The sequence below is a fragment of the Gavia stellata genome, chromosome 6, assembly GCF_030936135.1.
Source record: "Gavia stellata isolate bGavSte3 chromosome 6, bGavSte3.hap2, whole genome shotgun sequence".
Classification (NCBI taxonomy): Eukaryota; Metazoa; Chordata; class Aves; order Gaviiformes; family Gaviidae; genus Gavia; species Gavia stellata.
Genome location: NC_082599.1, coordinates 45,019,656 through 45,036,876, shown reverse-complemented (window position 1 = coordinate 45,036,876; position 17,221 = coordinate 45,019,656). Strand labels below are relative to the sequence as shown.

At 38.1% G+C, this 17,221-nt stretch overlaps 1 protein-coding gene across 3 annotated transcripts in view; it reads right to left on the bottom strand.

The window, feature by feature from the left end:
• The window catches only part of RBMS3 (RNA binding motif single stranded interacting protein 3), a 714,416-nt gene that overhangs the window by 75,594 nt on the left and 621,601 nt on the right, over positions 1 to 17,221 (bottom strand). For all 3 annotated transcript variants that reach the window (XM_059818611.1, XM_059818612.1, XM_059818613.1), the window contains one exon: positions 6,116 to 6,222. In XM_059818611.1, the coding sequence (XP_059674594.1) occupies positions 6,116 to 6,222 (107 nt within the window). The remainder of the gene's footprint in view (positions 1 to 6,115; positions 6,223 to 17,221) is intronic.

Genomic DNA, 17,221 nt, shown 5'->3' with positions numbered 1-17,221 from the left:
ACTAAAGGGAATTCTGTGGTGAACTGATGTGGAATTAGACCAGAAGATAAGCCTCTCTTCCCCATCTCCTCTGACTCATCTTCTCATCCTTTCCTGCTGGAGGACTGCTGTCCCAGGGGAATGGGTGTGCTCTTGGCTACTACAGTGGAATCAATTGAAATTTCAACACTGAAATTCCTGTACTTGTTTCATTACCACCGCTAATATCTGCCAGACATCACAGCACAAGGATCTCTTGTGCCCTGACAGCAGATACTCTGACTGAAACACTTTGAAGAAGGAAAAGAGAGGAGGGGGAAGGAACCAACAACGCAAATGACATTAATTAAAAATACCGGTTTAATAAAATAAGCTCAGTCAGCAGTAAAGTTAACTTGGCAGAGTTCCTTCTTTGATTATTTAAACAGTTCTGTCAGAAATATTCCACATTATCAGAAAGATTTCTGAATTTAATTCTGAATAAAAAACACCTTTCCTTTTCAGAGAAAAAATCTAAAATGTAAATGTGACACCTCTTAAATATATAGATGCGTATGAAAGAAATGGAGCATTTGCCAGTGATGTGTGCTCCTTAAGCAGCTGCAAGCGCTGAGAAGAAAGTGGTTGTGGAGAGAAAAATATGTAATACTGAGGTCAAACTTGGGAAGTGATTCATGAACCTCAGAAGGTCGGAGGTTGAGCTGATAAACACAATGACAAGTTCAGATACCCAAATGAATGACAAGAAACCCTTTTTGTCCTAGAGAACTGGACTGGAAGTTTGATCTACACAGCTTCTGTTCTCGGTGTTGAGTCACTTTGTTCCCACTTCACTTTATCTGATGAGTTAAATGATAAGTGCTGAAGTTTACGAAAGTTAAAAAGAAAAAAAAAAAGGATAATATCCTCCTCATGGAGACATATATAATACAATATAATTATTCTGTTTCCACAGCCAATTCATATGTTTAACCTTGCTATCTTCAGTTCTACAAACCATCTGCTTTTGGGGATCTGGCACACCCATTTTACCATCAGTCTGATCCAGTGTTAAATCAGCTGTGGATTACAGTCACACTAGATGAGTGTGTTACAGTGAGTTGAGAAGACTTCCAGGGATGACTTGCAGCACTACTGAAAATGACGGCCCACCAAATATCTGCTGGGGATACAGCAGAGTGCAGAAAAAGAGATGTCCTTTTCCCATGTCTCCAACATCTGTTTATTCTGCATAAGAAAACATGTCCATAGCAGCAGAATTTGGAGTAAAACCCAACTGCAAGAAAATCTCTGCAGCAAACGGCATGACATTTTTCACCACAGAAGGAAATCCAAAGCCAAAATGAGAACTAAGAAAACCTAATCTCAGAGAGCAGGTACAGTCCTGATTGTACTTTAACCAAACCATGGCCATTATTATGAGTAAAATCGGTCCCTTTTAAAATCCTGATTTCAGGGACAGTGATTTCATATAGGTCATTATTTTAAAATAGTTCTATGTGGTTTATAAGCTCAAAATTGAACCATTTAAACTTGTCTTTGGTATTTGTGCCACTTAGGCATGCAAAATACTAACCAATGTCTAACTTACACGCATGCTAAATATATAGTAAATGTCTTTGTGCATGGTTTGCATATGAGGGTACTACTGAATATCTGGACAGGCCTGGAAATTGCCTCCCACAGAAAAGGAAAAATTATTTGTCTAGGTATAAAATACATCAGCCCTAGACACTGAGGATTATGGACCACAACTAAGCAGTACCTATCTCCTTGGAAGCATAAAAAGAAATCTATGTCTGAGTTATAAATGGGCCTGGCACAGATCTACTGATCATTTCTAAATGCCTGCTGCTGGTAAAGAAGGGGCGACTGGCACCAGGATCAACTGCTTCAGCCCTTCACTGGTACTGACTTCACCAAAAAATCAGGAAGTCTCTCAAATTACCTATTGTGTGGTTTTTTCTCTAAATTACTGTTTGCATTAGACAAAATTGTAATGAGTAGCAGATAAAAAGAGAAACTCGTAACAAAAGCCACATTCCCAAACTACTAGGTCATCTTATTTTTTAAAGAAAGAATTAAAAACATGTTTAATTCTTTAGACGTTTCACCAACTGATCTTGAAAGAAAACAAAGGAGAAGGGCGGAAAGGAGGAAATGGAGGTTAGCCTCTTGGCTATTGAGAAACAAAAATGTAACCCAGATTACAGAAGCAAGAAAGCAATCGATAGAAGAATTATTGGTGTCAATTATTAAATATCATTATAGACATCAGACCAAATTCAATGACAAGGGGGTTGCATTCGATGGTGCATATTGCTCTTGTGATATAAGCATCGATACTGTAATGCTGATATTCTCTTGCAAGAAAGACAAAGCAAACATTTAAATGGTCTACATTTTACAGGAACTTGCAAATGAAGTATCAAAGGTTTCAAAATATTGTGACTGTAAAAAAAACTTAATCACTTTGGGCTGACCAGATATAGAAAGGCTACAATTTCTAGAACTGTTCTTTCTAGAAGAATGCACACAATAATAAACTTTGGGCTGATGCAAAGCATTTCATTTGTTTTCAGTTCATGTGAGATTTCCCCTTTCTACCAGACATATCAAAAGATTTTACTTCTGAATAACTGAAACAAAGTTTCAGTAAATCTGCAATAAAAGGTTATGTTGAAAAATTTAAGTTGCAGTTTTTAAACCAATCTGATCTCAATTTGTAAGTACTCTTGATTCCCCAGATGCATATTCAGCTAATGAACATTTTTTTTTTGAGAAATGTCACCCACCTCTAGACTTGTCAATTGCAATTCAGAGGTAAATTAAATCAAATATTTTACAGACAGAATTTGAATATGATTACCCTCTATCACCATGTCAATATGATCTTGTCAGGGAAAGTTTCAAAACAGAGTGTTGGATTAAACCAGTGTGACTCAGAAAAAACCTATCCTGAAATAAAAATAATGAAATCAGTAACTCAGTTATTAGGTCGGAATTTCACTGCAAATATTTCCAACATTTGCACATTTCACTGTACATTTATTGCGCCTGTATGTTAGATGCATAATTTGACAGCCTTTTACAAAGCCATCAGAAACCTAAGATCTTGGCTCCTTAGTCCAGAACCGGTCAGCCATCACAAATCCTCAGTCAAATGCCCCAGTAAATCTGCTGAGTATTTCCTGCGGTTTCAAACAAGAGTGGAAGGGTAAGGACTAGAGAGTGCTATTCAAGGTCAGGCATTCTGCCCTGGTTACAACTGGCCAAGTAACCAAGTACCAACCCCCCTCCCTGAAAAGCCCTAGTGAAATTCAGTGTATTCCTGAAGACTTGACTTTAAAAGGTAAGCCAATTTAACAGCCAACTAAAGTATTTCTAGATGGTTATGAAGCACTCTACAAAAATGTATGATAGGAATAAGATTTTTCTATTACATTCTGCAGTACGGCCTGAAAAATTTACCAAAAAGAGTAATCCTCTCTTATAAAATTCCACAGAAGCTCTTCATAAAAGAGAGCAAAACCTCTGAGAACAGCATGGCCAGAGGGGTAAAATCTGCTCCTCCCCGCTAAATCTCTTGCCATTTCCTCCCTACAGCAGAGTATTGGGCACAGATGCCTTGTCTCTGCTTTGTATGCTCAAATTTGAGGCCAGTGACAGAACTGCTAGTGCCATTTCTCTGGGGTCCGCCCTTCCAAGCAATAATCCTCCCACATGCTCAGTGTTAATGCTGGTGAAACCTCAGAAGTTTTAGAAATGCCCTTCACGTAAGTATTCAAGAATGCAAAGACTTATCTGAACAATAGCCAAAATACATCTCGGTCTAGATACCACAGGATTTGGCCAGGGTGGAAATACTGAAGGAGTAATCTCTTGGACACTATTTCAATGCTTTTCTTCAGGGAAGAACCCAAGAAAAAGCAGAGGTCCAGGGAGTATTTCCAGATCCCATTTGTAATCAGAACTATGACACTTGTCATATATCAATTATTTCTCACTACTCACTGCCTGTTCTTTTTTAAAGAAATTAAAGTTGACAGGAATAATTGCAGGAAGGTTACCCGAGTGCTGCTACACAGAGAACAACTGAATGGTACATCGTGGTTAGACTAAGATCATTAAAGGACAAAGAGTTAGAAAAACCCTATTGCATGTAAAATATAAGAGTAATTACACAGAAGGATTTTACATTGGAAATAAGAAAATTAGCAATGGTGGGGAAGAAATCCAATAAATGAGCGACCCTAAAAGAGAACATGCATTCTTGTCGTTGATGCGTTGAGTAGTAAATATCCAATGTGCAGCAAGGTATTAGTAATGATGTTAGTAAACAGCAAAAATCTAAGAAAATCTAAGAAAACAGAGCACATTCCTAGGCTGAAATATTTCTGAGTTTCTGTCTTTATAACCTTTTCACACTTGTAGATTACACCACGACAACAGCTCTGTAGTTGACTGTGAACAACAATAAGGAATGATGTCTGCCAGCACTGAAACCTAGTTTTTAAATGTTGATACTATAAACACAGCAACCACACCCTGCTTCTAGGTCACAGGGCTATCACTGTGCTTAATATGAGCCACTCCACTAGCAGCAAATGAACTAAGTACGATGTAATAAGTTGATGCCCTGAGGCCATAGGCATAATGGCTTGTTGGCTTTAACTTTATATTCTCTTGTTCATTGATTTGAACTGAAGGAAGTATAGAACAGTGGAGATAATAGCTATGATGGCATTTACTATTTAAACAGGGATTTAGAGGTCTTTAAAATATGGATTGTTGACCTTATTGAGGGTTTATTATTGTCTCATATATATAGACCTTTGTTTTTCAAGCTCTGGTACGATTACCTGAGTCTACTGCTTGAAGCACTTCTTGGGCACTTGTTCCTCAGTAGATCCTTAACATGACAAACCACAGTGGCTCCTAAGAAGATGTCTCCATTTTTAGAGACATATGACATAAGAGACTGCAATGAACCCTTGGAGACTTCTGCAATCTCTTGTAGTAAATGTGGCTGCCACACTGGCACTTTCAGCCCACAAAGCTAAAAATATTTTGGAGCATTGCTGTTGGAACAGTGTACAGTAATCACCTTGCTGGAGGGAGAAATTTCTACGCTTTCAAGAGGCCCTTCTGTTTGTTTTAGGAGCTCACCATTTGTGCTAGAGTATATATGTCATAAGCAAAACTCACCAAAAAAAAAAAAAACAAAAAGAAAAAAACCCCAACTTGTACTCTAGTGGGTCACAACTGAGCAACATACTTTTTTTTTCCTTGAAGTCTCAATCATAAACACAAAGCATAGGTGTTTAGGATGGAAATACTTGTAAGTCCTTCAGCCTTCGTAGCTATAATCATGCATAAGAAGGTACTATGATCAGATCTATTATTCAAGTATCTTTATGCTATAATAACATTCAGGAAGAGTAAACAAACTCTTGAAGAGTCAAATAAATTCCTTTCTTACTTCACCCACATTTGGAGCCACTTCATGTACAAGTACACAGAAAGGAAACTCCAGTAACAGACTATTTGCAGCAGAACAGAAAGTAACTGTTAGATTTTTTTTTTTTTTGAAACTTTGCACACATGATGGAGCCGAGGCTACTGTAAAATGCTTCATGTTGGACAGAACGAAGAACCCAGCCCAGATAAGCTTTTGGGAAACTTTTACATGGACCATACATTTGGATGTGGAAGTGCATCTTTCCCTTTTCTATCAGCGATAATGTTTTATCACCAAGTACTATATAGAAGAAATAACATTGTTGAATTGCTTAAGTTTAAATTGATCCGGGATTTATGAAAGGTACAATACGGGTGCTGACAGCATACCAGTAAGAGAATACTGGGCTCAGGTCTGGCTGCAGACAGAGCACTTGCACTGGGACAAGGCTGCGCACAGTTCCACACCAAGCTCTGAAATTCTCTTTTCCTGTAACTTTACACTCCACACATTATTAGAAGCCTCCCTCTCCCCCCTGCTTATATACCTTTTTCTATGTGAAACTATTGTATTTTGTGTGCAATCTGATTTCTTCGTAGCCCTGAAAGGTAGACCTCCAGGTCTGCAGCTGACTTCTGCCAAACCCCAGGAAAATAATTGCCGCGTGGCACTTACCTCTCCTTCTCTGGGCCACGGCCTTCCATTCTGTGTGTATTTGCTTTGATTCTGTCGCTTCTTTTGCCCTCCATCAGCAAATTTGCACAGCAAAGGCTCAGTGGGGGCTGTGAAGACAAGAAACCCAGTCTATATTAGCATCCCCCCCGAAGAAAGTGATTATACCAGCAACAGTAGTGCTTTGTAATACTGATCTTTTGAAGTAAAATCTTGCCTTCTGCAGATATTTTTTGCCTCTTCTAGCCTTGACTCCACTGGCAGCTGTTCTTACTAACTAAGCTTCAAAAAATATATACTGGCAGCCCTTAAAAGAATTTAGCAAATATTGTTGAAAAAATAATCAGCCTACGCAGAACGTTAAGTTGCTGTAGTGGAATAGTAGAGTCAGGCATTAGTTCCAGCTAAGTTAGACACGTATTCATGACCAGCATTAGTGTAAGGATAAACACTGCTTTACTAAAGCAGCTTTCTGTTTTTATTGTAAAAAATTCACAAGAATCTGTTTAAGGAATAAGTGTTCTCACTATTTTTGTGTTTCTCGGCACCCAATCCTTGAAAAATCTGAATAAACAGAATAAAATAGAGACTTTTGCCAAGCACAGTCCAATTAGCTTTCTTTTCCTCTTAACTCCTCTTTTAAGCAAGTTGGCAGCTGAGAAAACCCCTTTCCTCTCCAACTGAGATCTGGTGTGTGTGAATACAATAGTCAGGGGGGCCGGAGCCCCGGGAAGAAAGGATATTCAGAGAGCTGCACACCCCAAAAGGCAGCTCACAATAGGGCCCCCTAGTGCAGAAATTACCACACATCAAATGGGTACAACAGGAAGGGAACTTTGTGTCTTGGGATCTTTTCCCATCTACCCAGCTTTTAACAGCCTTCTAAAACATTTTTCTGCCAAAACTGTAATTAGCTTGCCAGTGGGAGCTTGTCTTTGCTGCCTGCTTCTTAAAAGAGGGGGCAAATTCTACCCACTTCATTAGGTGTATGTTGACTGTCCTTCATTGCCTACATCAACAGATAAGTAAACCAGTATCGGCTTGGTTGAAAGAAATCTAAAAATGATGCGTCACATCTGAATTTTTTCAGGAATTTTTGGGTTCCCAAGCATGAAAAGTAGAGGCTCTAGTTAATTAACCAGGGTTTTTGATGGAAGAAAGCAAGAAACCTGTTTTTTTCTCCTTGTTTCCTGTTTCTGGGAAGCTAAAAATGTTGAAAGAATAAAAGTGCAGGGACATGAAGGAAATGCTGCATTAAGGGGGCTAGTCAAGTTGCTGACATTTATTTGTAATAAAAATAATTGGTTGGTTAAAGGATGAGTTAAGGTCATGTAATATTAAAACAAGCTCACATCCCCCAACCTCTTAGTTACAACCAGCCCAAAATGGGTCAAAAAGCATAGATTAAAAATATGACCACTTCAAAACTGCAACCAAGGAGCAATGCACACAGAGAATCTCACATCAAAACCACAATTTCTCATTGGGACAGTATCACTTTGGCTACTTCTGAAGCTTTAACAGCTTTGTTTTTTCATTACCATTTTACCAGGCTAGTAATTTCCAAGGTCACTAGAAACTGAACTGCAGGGAACAATCCATTATTGGCAGAAAGCTCGACTGTGTGACCCCAGAGGTCCTTCCCCACCTCTGACTTCGATTATTGTATCAGATTTTGGTAGAAGCAATGCTCAGCCAACCATTTTAAATTTAAAATAATGAAGGTTTAAAAGCATCCAGGTGGCTGCAGAGATTCTTTCTGCAGATGGAGAGATTTTGCAGGGCTGATTGCCCTGCACTTCCACCAGTTTTACTCCACAGCGCGATGCTGCATGATTTCAGAGCGGTTACTTACAATTCACTTTGATGTGTCTGCGAGGGAGGAGCAGGTGCTAAGCCAGCATTAGAGAAAGACCTATTAAATGTCACATCTGAAGCTTCAAAAGCTTTTTGTTTTAAGCACTGAACAACTATCAAGCAACATACAATACCATTAGGAGGAGCACGCAAAAACAATCTGCACGTTGGATATTTACACATGCCATGATCATCTGCTAATGTACACATGTGGTATTAGCCCATATACTATGATGTGGTTGAGCAAGCTAGGAAGTCATATGGTTTACTACGTATCCTCTCTCTATATGAGCCAACCACAAATAGGAAGCTGTTGCTTTTCTGGACTTCGCAATATCCAGCATTACCATCTGACAGCCTCTTACTTGTTAACTTGGGGCTTCCTGAAGTTGACTGAGATTGAACAGAACTGCCAAACAACTTTACCCAGCCATCTAGAAAAAAAGTGAAAAACACTGTACAAACTTTTCAGGGGGTAGGGAAGAAGATGGAAAAGGACAACGGTACCATGCCCTTCACAGACAAGTTTCTGCATGGAAGGTCATATACCTCTAGAGCAAACTGAGGGGAATTCTGGGGAAAAAGTTGATCTGTGTTGCTCAACATTAACATAAGCAAAAAGATCAAAAGAAAATGTTCTGACAGGAAGACAGAGTCCAGATAAGATGTGTTTGGGTTGGTTTTGTTTTGGTTTTTTTTGAAAAACACAGGCACGTAGCATATTACATCCGGCAAGATAGAAAATTATCTTATTAGCTCTGAAGTGGTGTGGGTCTTAATGGTTTACACTGGGAAACGACTATGGTAACTAACGTCCAAATGTAAAGAAATCAAATCAATAATCTGTCTTCTTTTAGGACATGAGGTAGAGCGTAACAGAGTCTTAGGAGTTCAAACATGTTGCTCCAAGTACACAGAAGAACTCACATCTCTGGTTTACTTCAGCCCTCTTGAAATCCCTTGTAAGAAAGGTTCTCTAGGCTTTGCAGTATCAGATGCACATGAATATTTGACATTAGTACCACCATTCTTAGCAATCAAATACATAACAACAGAAGATACCGGAAAGAGCATACCCTATTCCACTGTACCAGCAGAAGTATTTCTAAGTAAACTTCTTTTTTAATGGTTTCATGAAATGTCAGAAGTGCTTTAAAAATAATAAATTTACTTCAGACAAGAACAAAATCACAATTAGGTACTATGGTTATCAATTCAAAAGAAAATACTTAGGAACTATTCAAACAATATCAAGATTATGTGAATAATATCAAAGGATTGCAGCAGAAGTGGGATATTTTACCCCCAAATACTTCAGAAGGGGAGGAAGAAAAAAGGGGAAGCTTTTAAACTTTTTCTGCTTTTGCTCTCTTCCATTCCAGACAGACATTCTTGAATTTATGGACTGAATTTTCACTTTTCTCCTTCTCCTCTGTATGAACACACTGACTGAAAATGCATGCCTGTGTCCCGGCCTCTTCTTTCACCTTTTGTACTGCTGACTTAATAGAAAATGTAATTTGGGTATCTGTAGATGTTCATATTTTGAACAGATAAGCACATCTTCTTGTATGGTTCTTGACATCCTCAAAGATTTGAGCATGTGTGGTATTTTGAAGCATATCTGGAAAATCTACTGCTGGTATTTTCCTGTCAGAAAAGTGAGAATTGATTCACTTGAGACAAATTTCAGGCTATTCCATCTTGATAAACTCTTCAAGATAGAAGGCACTGCTCTTTCTTTGACTTCTACCTGACAGTAACAAATACAAATACCAAGAATAAATAACAGCTTTAACCTGAACAAGGTTCATTAAGCCATAACCCATTTTTCAAGGAGATTTAAATGCTTGCTTTAGTTCCCATCCAAAGCCTGCTCTAGTTAGTAAGACATAAATAGCTCTGAACTTGGCTTTCAGTCCTGAGAAGGAAGCAGGATCAAATTGATAGTGCTTCTAAACAGCATTTGCCAAGATATTCAGGGCTGCTTTAGGAGAGGGCAGTAGTTGCTAGTGTTCAAATTTTGTTCCCATGGAAGTCAACGGCTAAAGCCCTATCTCTCTTCAATCAGGCCCCGAATTTACTCTAAGAGTTCAGTGGAGGTGAAAGAGAGAGACTGGTTTCATGTCAATCAAGCCTGTCAATATTGTTGGAGTTCCCTTAGGAGATCAGTTTCTCATGCTCTGCTACTTTAGATGGACAGACTGTGCAGACAGACAGCACTGAACTGCCAAAAGGCTGTTCTATCACCAAAAGCAACACTGGTATTTAAAATAGGACAAAAACTTTAGATGGAAGGAGAGAGGGATAACAGTGCCCCCTTCTTGAATCTGGCAGGCTCTTAGAAATGTTCCGTCTCAGGAAAGCAACTTCAATTAAATTGGAGAATTCGACAAAAAAAGCAAACTTCTAACTAGTTCTGAATACATAATTTCCTTATTCTTTCATTCATCGGAAGGCAGATACACTTGAGCTTCTACATATGCAAAAATGTATATATTCATGAGCATGTGCTTCATAAAGGAAGATGAAAGCTGTCATTTGCATTCACTGAATCTTTTTTGTTATTTCAGGTGCCTGGAAACTTTTTCTGTCTTAGAGTTACTGACAAAAGCTTGTCCTCCGCAACTTCCGATTCAGTCATATAGCATCATCTGTCCAGCAACGGCAAGAATTACACATATAAAAAAGTAATAAGAAGAACATATTTATGTATTTTAACTGCTTTCACTATGAATATTTTTGAAGACAGACTACTCTTCAGCATGTCAGGAAGCATTTAATCTCTACTTCTCATCTTGTGCAAAAATGAAAGTAACATTTCCAGTAGCCAGCCTAGCAACAAGTGCATTGCGAACATTCATGTGGATCTTTAAACACCTTCATTTTGTTAATGTGAAGAAAAACGATGAGAGAGTCATTGGCATATCGATGCATGGTCACTGCACAGTCAATGATCTTCTTCAAAGTATGTTTTTATGAGAAAGTTGGATTAATTTATTTTTCAGCCTTGGCAAATCCTCCTCCACAATCAAAAAGGAGCAGAGCAATAATTGAGTTCACAATTACACCAAGCATCCAAACTGATCAAGCTTTGATAACTATTTTTTTTCTTAACTCCCTTCCAAATTTTAAGTATTTTGATAACATGTTCTTGTACAAATCACACAGAATCTCGGATTGAAACATCCATGCAAGAACCAACCCCTTTGTTTGCGACAGATCAATCATTTTTAGTATTTAAGAAAAAATTCATCCTACAGTAACATCAAAGCCACTTTGTAAGCAGACCTGTTTACTCATACAGTATTTCAGAGGGCGACATGAGAGACACAAAAGCTCTAGAAGCAAAGCAGAACAGAGCAAGTTAAGGTTCTGATTCTATACCTGGGCTCAGATGGATGTACCCAGCAGGACTGCGGTCTTTACAAAACCTGCAGAGTTTACTTACAAAATGAATTTTTCTGTTGTAAGCTTTAAAATTGTAAAAGTTTCAGGACCCCATCAATAGAGCGACTCTCTGCTCTAGTGAGTCCACTGGCTTCTAGGAAAGTTCTGTCACGCAGTACTTATTCATCCCAAAGTCATAAATAAACAAAACCTGAACTTCAAGGAAGATTAGAAAACAAAACCATAGCCATTCTGCTCTTGGAAAATGAAGATGAAGAATTACAAAAGATGGTACGTGACACAAAAGGACAAAAGGACATGTAAGGACAATGTGTTAGCTGAGTAAGGAAACAGTAAGTAACGAAGCAAATAAACACATCATCCCATCCCACATGGAATGCTTGACTTGTTGAAGGACAGCGTTGATAATTTTGTGGAGTAATAGATTTTGTCCAGAAGTCCACGATACCGGGTGTGATGTCACAGGACAGACCCTTACATACATACATAGAAGTATAACGAAAGTGCACTGTTGCCTGTTCAAATCATTCCTTGCTGCTCAGTGTTTTCGCAAGAGCCAGTGCTTTTACATAGGTCAAGCAATGTACAGCATATTTGTCCAGTAGGTTTACAGTTAAATTTAACTACATGATACTCAGTGGACTTGTACAGCTGATAATGAAAGCAAAACAATGAGTTAACATTACATTTTAGTTTCTACAACATACCACTTTCACAGTGTAATTATAGAAACTGGGGAAACAGCTTTACATAACAAAAAATTACCCCAAAGCTACAATTAAAAAGCAAACATCTGTTTGGCTAGCAAGAAAAAAAAAGTGATTTACTTTTGATAAACTGTATCTTAAGTAATTATCTCTAGCTAACCTCTTTGTCTTAAGAAATGGGAAGCAATCCTTTCATCTTTTTGTATAATAATTATTTCTAAAGAGCAAGAATATATTAGAAAAGGAAAATAAATCCCAGAGGAGAAACAGTGTGTCAAGCACAAAGTTAGTGTTTCTATCCTGTGAAACAGAAATTACTTAGAGCAGGTAGAACAGCTAACTGTATGCATACGTTGGAGAAACAGCATGCCAACTGTAAAGTGTGGTCCAGATCTTGTTGCCATCGATGCAAACACTCCAGCTACTACATAGAAAATTTATACTTAATCATATCGTTGCAGAAGCCCCCACAAAGATTTGTTAGAGCAGATCAGAGACCAGAGTCTCCTGTCTATGAGAAACCACAACATTCATTTTACAGTTTGTTTTTGTTTAAAAAACTACTTTCATTTTAAAATTTTCAACAGAAGGGCAGATTGAGAGTGCCTGATTCAGGCCTATTAAAATGTTCCATTCCAATGTTGCTGATAAGGAGAAACTGTTGTAACAGACAGCATTAACTCGATACATAATTTTACAGAGATAATGTATAGAAACAGATGCTTCAATATGGTATTGAAACTTAAATAAAATCAATCCAAATAGCAAAGCTGAAATGCAGTATTAAAACAGTACTGAAATGTTGTAACACGATGGCATATTTTTATTTTAACAAACTCAATTTCTCCACCAACTCTAGCGCTGGTCTCCATAGGACAGCATGAATGGATGAGAGGCAAATCCTGAACAGAATTAAGGAGTTCATTAATTAACTTTATTAACTAATAACTAATTAAATAATACGCTATACTTTAATGTTGGATTCTGCCTTTATTTTAGACAAAAGGCCTCAATCAGAGCTCACAGAAGTTAGAGAGAGATTCTCAGTGAACCCAAAGCCACTCTACCGAAGCCAAATTTAAATTTGAGGTAACTGCGAGTGTGCTGGTTTTGGCTGGGGTGGAGTTAATTTTCTTCACAGTAGCTAGTAAGGGGCTGTGTTTTGGGTTTGTGCTGAAAACAGTGTTGATACACAGGGATGTTTTAGTTACTGCTGAGCAGTGCTTACACAGAGTCAAGGCCTTTTCTGTTTCTCACCCCACCCCACCAGTGAGCAGGCTGGGGGTGCACAAGGAGTTGGGAGGGGACACAGCCGGGACAGCTGACCCCAACTGACCAAAGGGATATTCCACACCATACAATGTCATACTCAGTATACAAACTAGGGGGAAAGCTGGCTGGGGGACCGCTGCTTGGGCTGGGCATCAGTCGGAGGGTGGTGAGCAATTGCTTTCATTTGCATCACTTGCCTTTCTTTGTTGTTGTTGTTGTTATTTTCCTTTTCATTACTTTTTTTTTTATTATTATTATTATTATTTTATTTTATTTCATTTCACTTACTAAACTGTTCTTATCTCAACCCATGAGCTTTCTCACTTTCACTTTTCCGATTCTCTCCCCCATCCCGCTGGGGCAGGGGGGAGTGGGCGAGCGGCTGTGTGGTGCTTAGTTGCCAGCTGGGCTTAAACCATGACAGCAAGCAAGAGCAGAGTCAGGCCTGCGATTTTTGCCAGAGAAAGCAGCTTCCTCCAACTTGATGACACAGCAAAGTTCTGTCCCACTGGAGGTCCCTGGTGTAAAGCTGAACAATATCAGCTGTAGTTCATCCTTTGCACCCAGGGCTGTGACAGCTCTTCACAACCTTAAACTACTGGATGAAAAGGAAGTGGGGTCTTTGAGGAGTGATTTGTTTTGCAGTTTAATTTTCTCCAAGAGCCTTTCCAACAAAAGAGGAGGTCCTTTTATTTAAAAACTGTGCAATCAAACCAAATAAGTATGTGCATCAGTTTGCAGAAATCATTTCATGCATCTGTGCTTAGACCTGTATTTTCCATGACTTTCAGACAGGACCCATAACCAACTGAAATTTGGGGCATATTGTTTTAATGTGCCAATTCTGATTACAAACCATAAAATTTGCCTGGGTTAATAGCTCCTGCAAAAAACACTTTGATAGATTCCCTTGGATTCTTGCCTCACTGGAAGTGCCGTGTACCAAAAAATTGAGACAGTATCATATTTTGAAGAGGACTATTGGTTACAAGCCATTCAAAGCACTTCACATATTATCTGTGAGATAGATAATACATAAATATTGAAACAAGTAGATATAAAATATAATTTTGTTAAATGAGCAATGCCCCACACTTGCTCAGTCAGCACCGTTAAAAAGTGAATGCTTAAGAAACAAACCCACCCTTCCATGCTTGAAGAATTTTTGTGTGGAACTTACGTGCCCCAGCTCCCCTGTATTCCTCTCATGTCTGAGTAACTAAGCAAAAACAAAGAAGGGCCTACATAGCCTTTCTGGAAACTATGCAAGTAATTAGTAGAAAAAAGATATGATAATGCAATAGTCCCCTATCAAGAGTTTCTCCCCACTGACAACAGTGTGAACAGTTTTTGAAGAGCAACAAAAAAAAAAATATATTTTTATGTTTTTTCACAGATTTTGCAAATGCTAATTACTATCTGGGATTCTGACTTCTATGATCTATTATTAAAAAAAAAAAGGTTGCCTTTACCATTTTTATGCCATTGGCTTCTTGCACAATTACCACTGCAGAAGCTTATTATACTACACATGTTGATTCCTTTAAGTGAAATGAAAAAAAATGCCAAACTTAAAAAATATCCCTGAAAGCATTTTAAAACATCTTACTGTTTTTCATTGTGAATTCCTAGACCATGACTTGCCACACAGGCACACGCTTCTGTGTGGAACTAGGAGGGATCAGGTGAATAATATCCATCCCAAGATCCCCAGATCCAGAGAAGCTGATGAGAATACTTTCAGTACCTTCAATGGATTTTAGCACAGGCTCCTAGCCTATGACTTGAACTGGAAGTAAATATGACAGCAGTTACACTGGAGTCTCTCTTACGAACTTTGTTTTTTCTCCCAGCATTTTTCTTTCAGTGCCACCACTCAGAAATTACAGGTGCTAGTGTTTTAGTGGGTCTTTAAACTGAAAGCTGCAGAATCACAGAATCACAGAATCAGTACGGTTGGAAAAGACCTGTAAGATCATCGAGTCCAACCTGAAAAAAAAAAAAAACAAAACAAAAAACCCCCAAAAAAACCACAAAAAGAAAAACCACAAAACCCACGCCACACAACAACAACAACAACAACACTGCAATCCCGTCATATTAGTAATAACATGTACAGAAAGTCAAGACAACTGCTAGCCTGTCATCAGGAACTAGTTTTCAGCAAAAAACTATAGAGTGAGGTTCTACTGTCTCACTGTGTTGCCTCTCATCCCACATAACCACTAAAGCTGAAAGTTTGTATGTTGCAGCAGTGAACTAGAGGACAGGTTTGAGCTGGATCATGGTTTTAACCCCTGACTTTAGCGCATTTACTTCATACCGGTGTACCACTTGAATGCTCCTGTACCAACACACGCCAGCTGAGCGTGTGGTCCCAGGACTTCAATCTGCAGGTAGAAGTTGACTGAAAAAACCTCACCCTCTAAATGTGAACCCAAAACCACTCTTTAAATCCCTTCTGAGACTGCCCTATGAGCTTTTAGGAAGATTGTACTTCATATACCTCTTTGCCCTCTCCCATAATCTCAGAAGTTATTTTCTTTGGATGAAAATTGAGATCTTGTATTTCTTACTGTTCAATTATTAAGGAACAGCAACAGAGTCAGCTTCATCTGAAAGGCTCAGCGATTTTTAAATGATCTCATGCACCGTAATTTATAATGGAAAATCAGGTACAAATAGTGTGAGATGCTTTCTAGTTCCCCTCTAATGGAAATAAAATGAATCCCTGGTAATGGGTGACCCTACTTGCTTCTGTGGTCACCCATTTTACTTTTGAGTGTTCTCTTTAGTAGTCTCAGGAGAAAAGAGCAAATGCAAAGCTTTTATCTGAAGCTGCTTCTCAAAACAATAGCTCTGTGCTGCTATAAAATCTATTTTTACTATTCTCATAAACTAATGTTATTGATCACAGAGATTTTGCTATTATCCCACTAAGAAAAACTTACTTGCACTGACAGTCCAGAGACAAAATGACTGGAATTTATGCAGTACAAGTAATTAATTCTGGCTCTGCTAATAGAAGGTTATTTCATGTAGCTGTTTAAGTATTTCTTTAGTATTTAGTATTGAATTTATTTAAATTTAAATTTTATTTTATTAACTTATTTACTACTTTTTATTATTTATTTAGATAAACCAGAACATTACCATCACATCATCCCTTGTCTGTGTGACACTGCTAGAACTAACACTACAGAGAAAAGAAAATCCTTTTCAAACATATGTTTTCAATATAAACAAGGAAACCTAGCCAAATGTCTTATGTCAATACAATGATTTCTTTCCACCAGCATAATGATAATTGCTGTACATAGACATTTATTTTTGACTAATTAAGGTTGAGTCTTGGCATTCGCTGCTCACACTCCAACATATGTATACCATTAATGTCCAGAAAAGCTTATGCAACCCAGTCTTAAACGGCATGAGGAAAAAATGCTTCAGTTATGAACATTAGCTTATTTAATTCAGACATACATGTTTAAATACTACATTTTGTTTACCTGTTGTGGGGAAAGACACATCTGTTGTGTCTTTGTGAATGGTCACTGCAATAAAAAAGTGGCCATATATATAATGCTAACATTATTTGTGGCTCTACTCATAGTCTGTTAAAGAGTAACAGCAGAAAATTCTTACAATAGGAAAAAAAATTTGGTTTGGGTAAAGATGCCTTGTGCATGGTCAAAGCAGTAATATGACCTTTTTGGTATCAGAGCTGAAACAGCGTATTCCTAGAAGCACCGATTAGTGTGGATGCATGAAATATTCCTGTGTAAATGTAAAAATAAACCCAATCTTTAACCAGCTATCGATCTGTTCAACAGTTTAAAAATATCCAGGAATATTCGGGTAT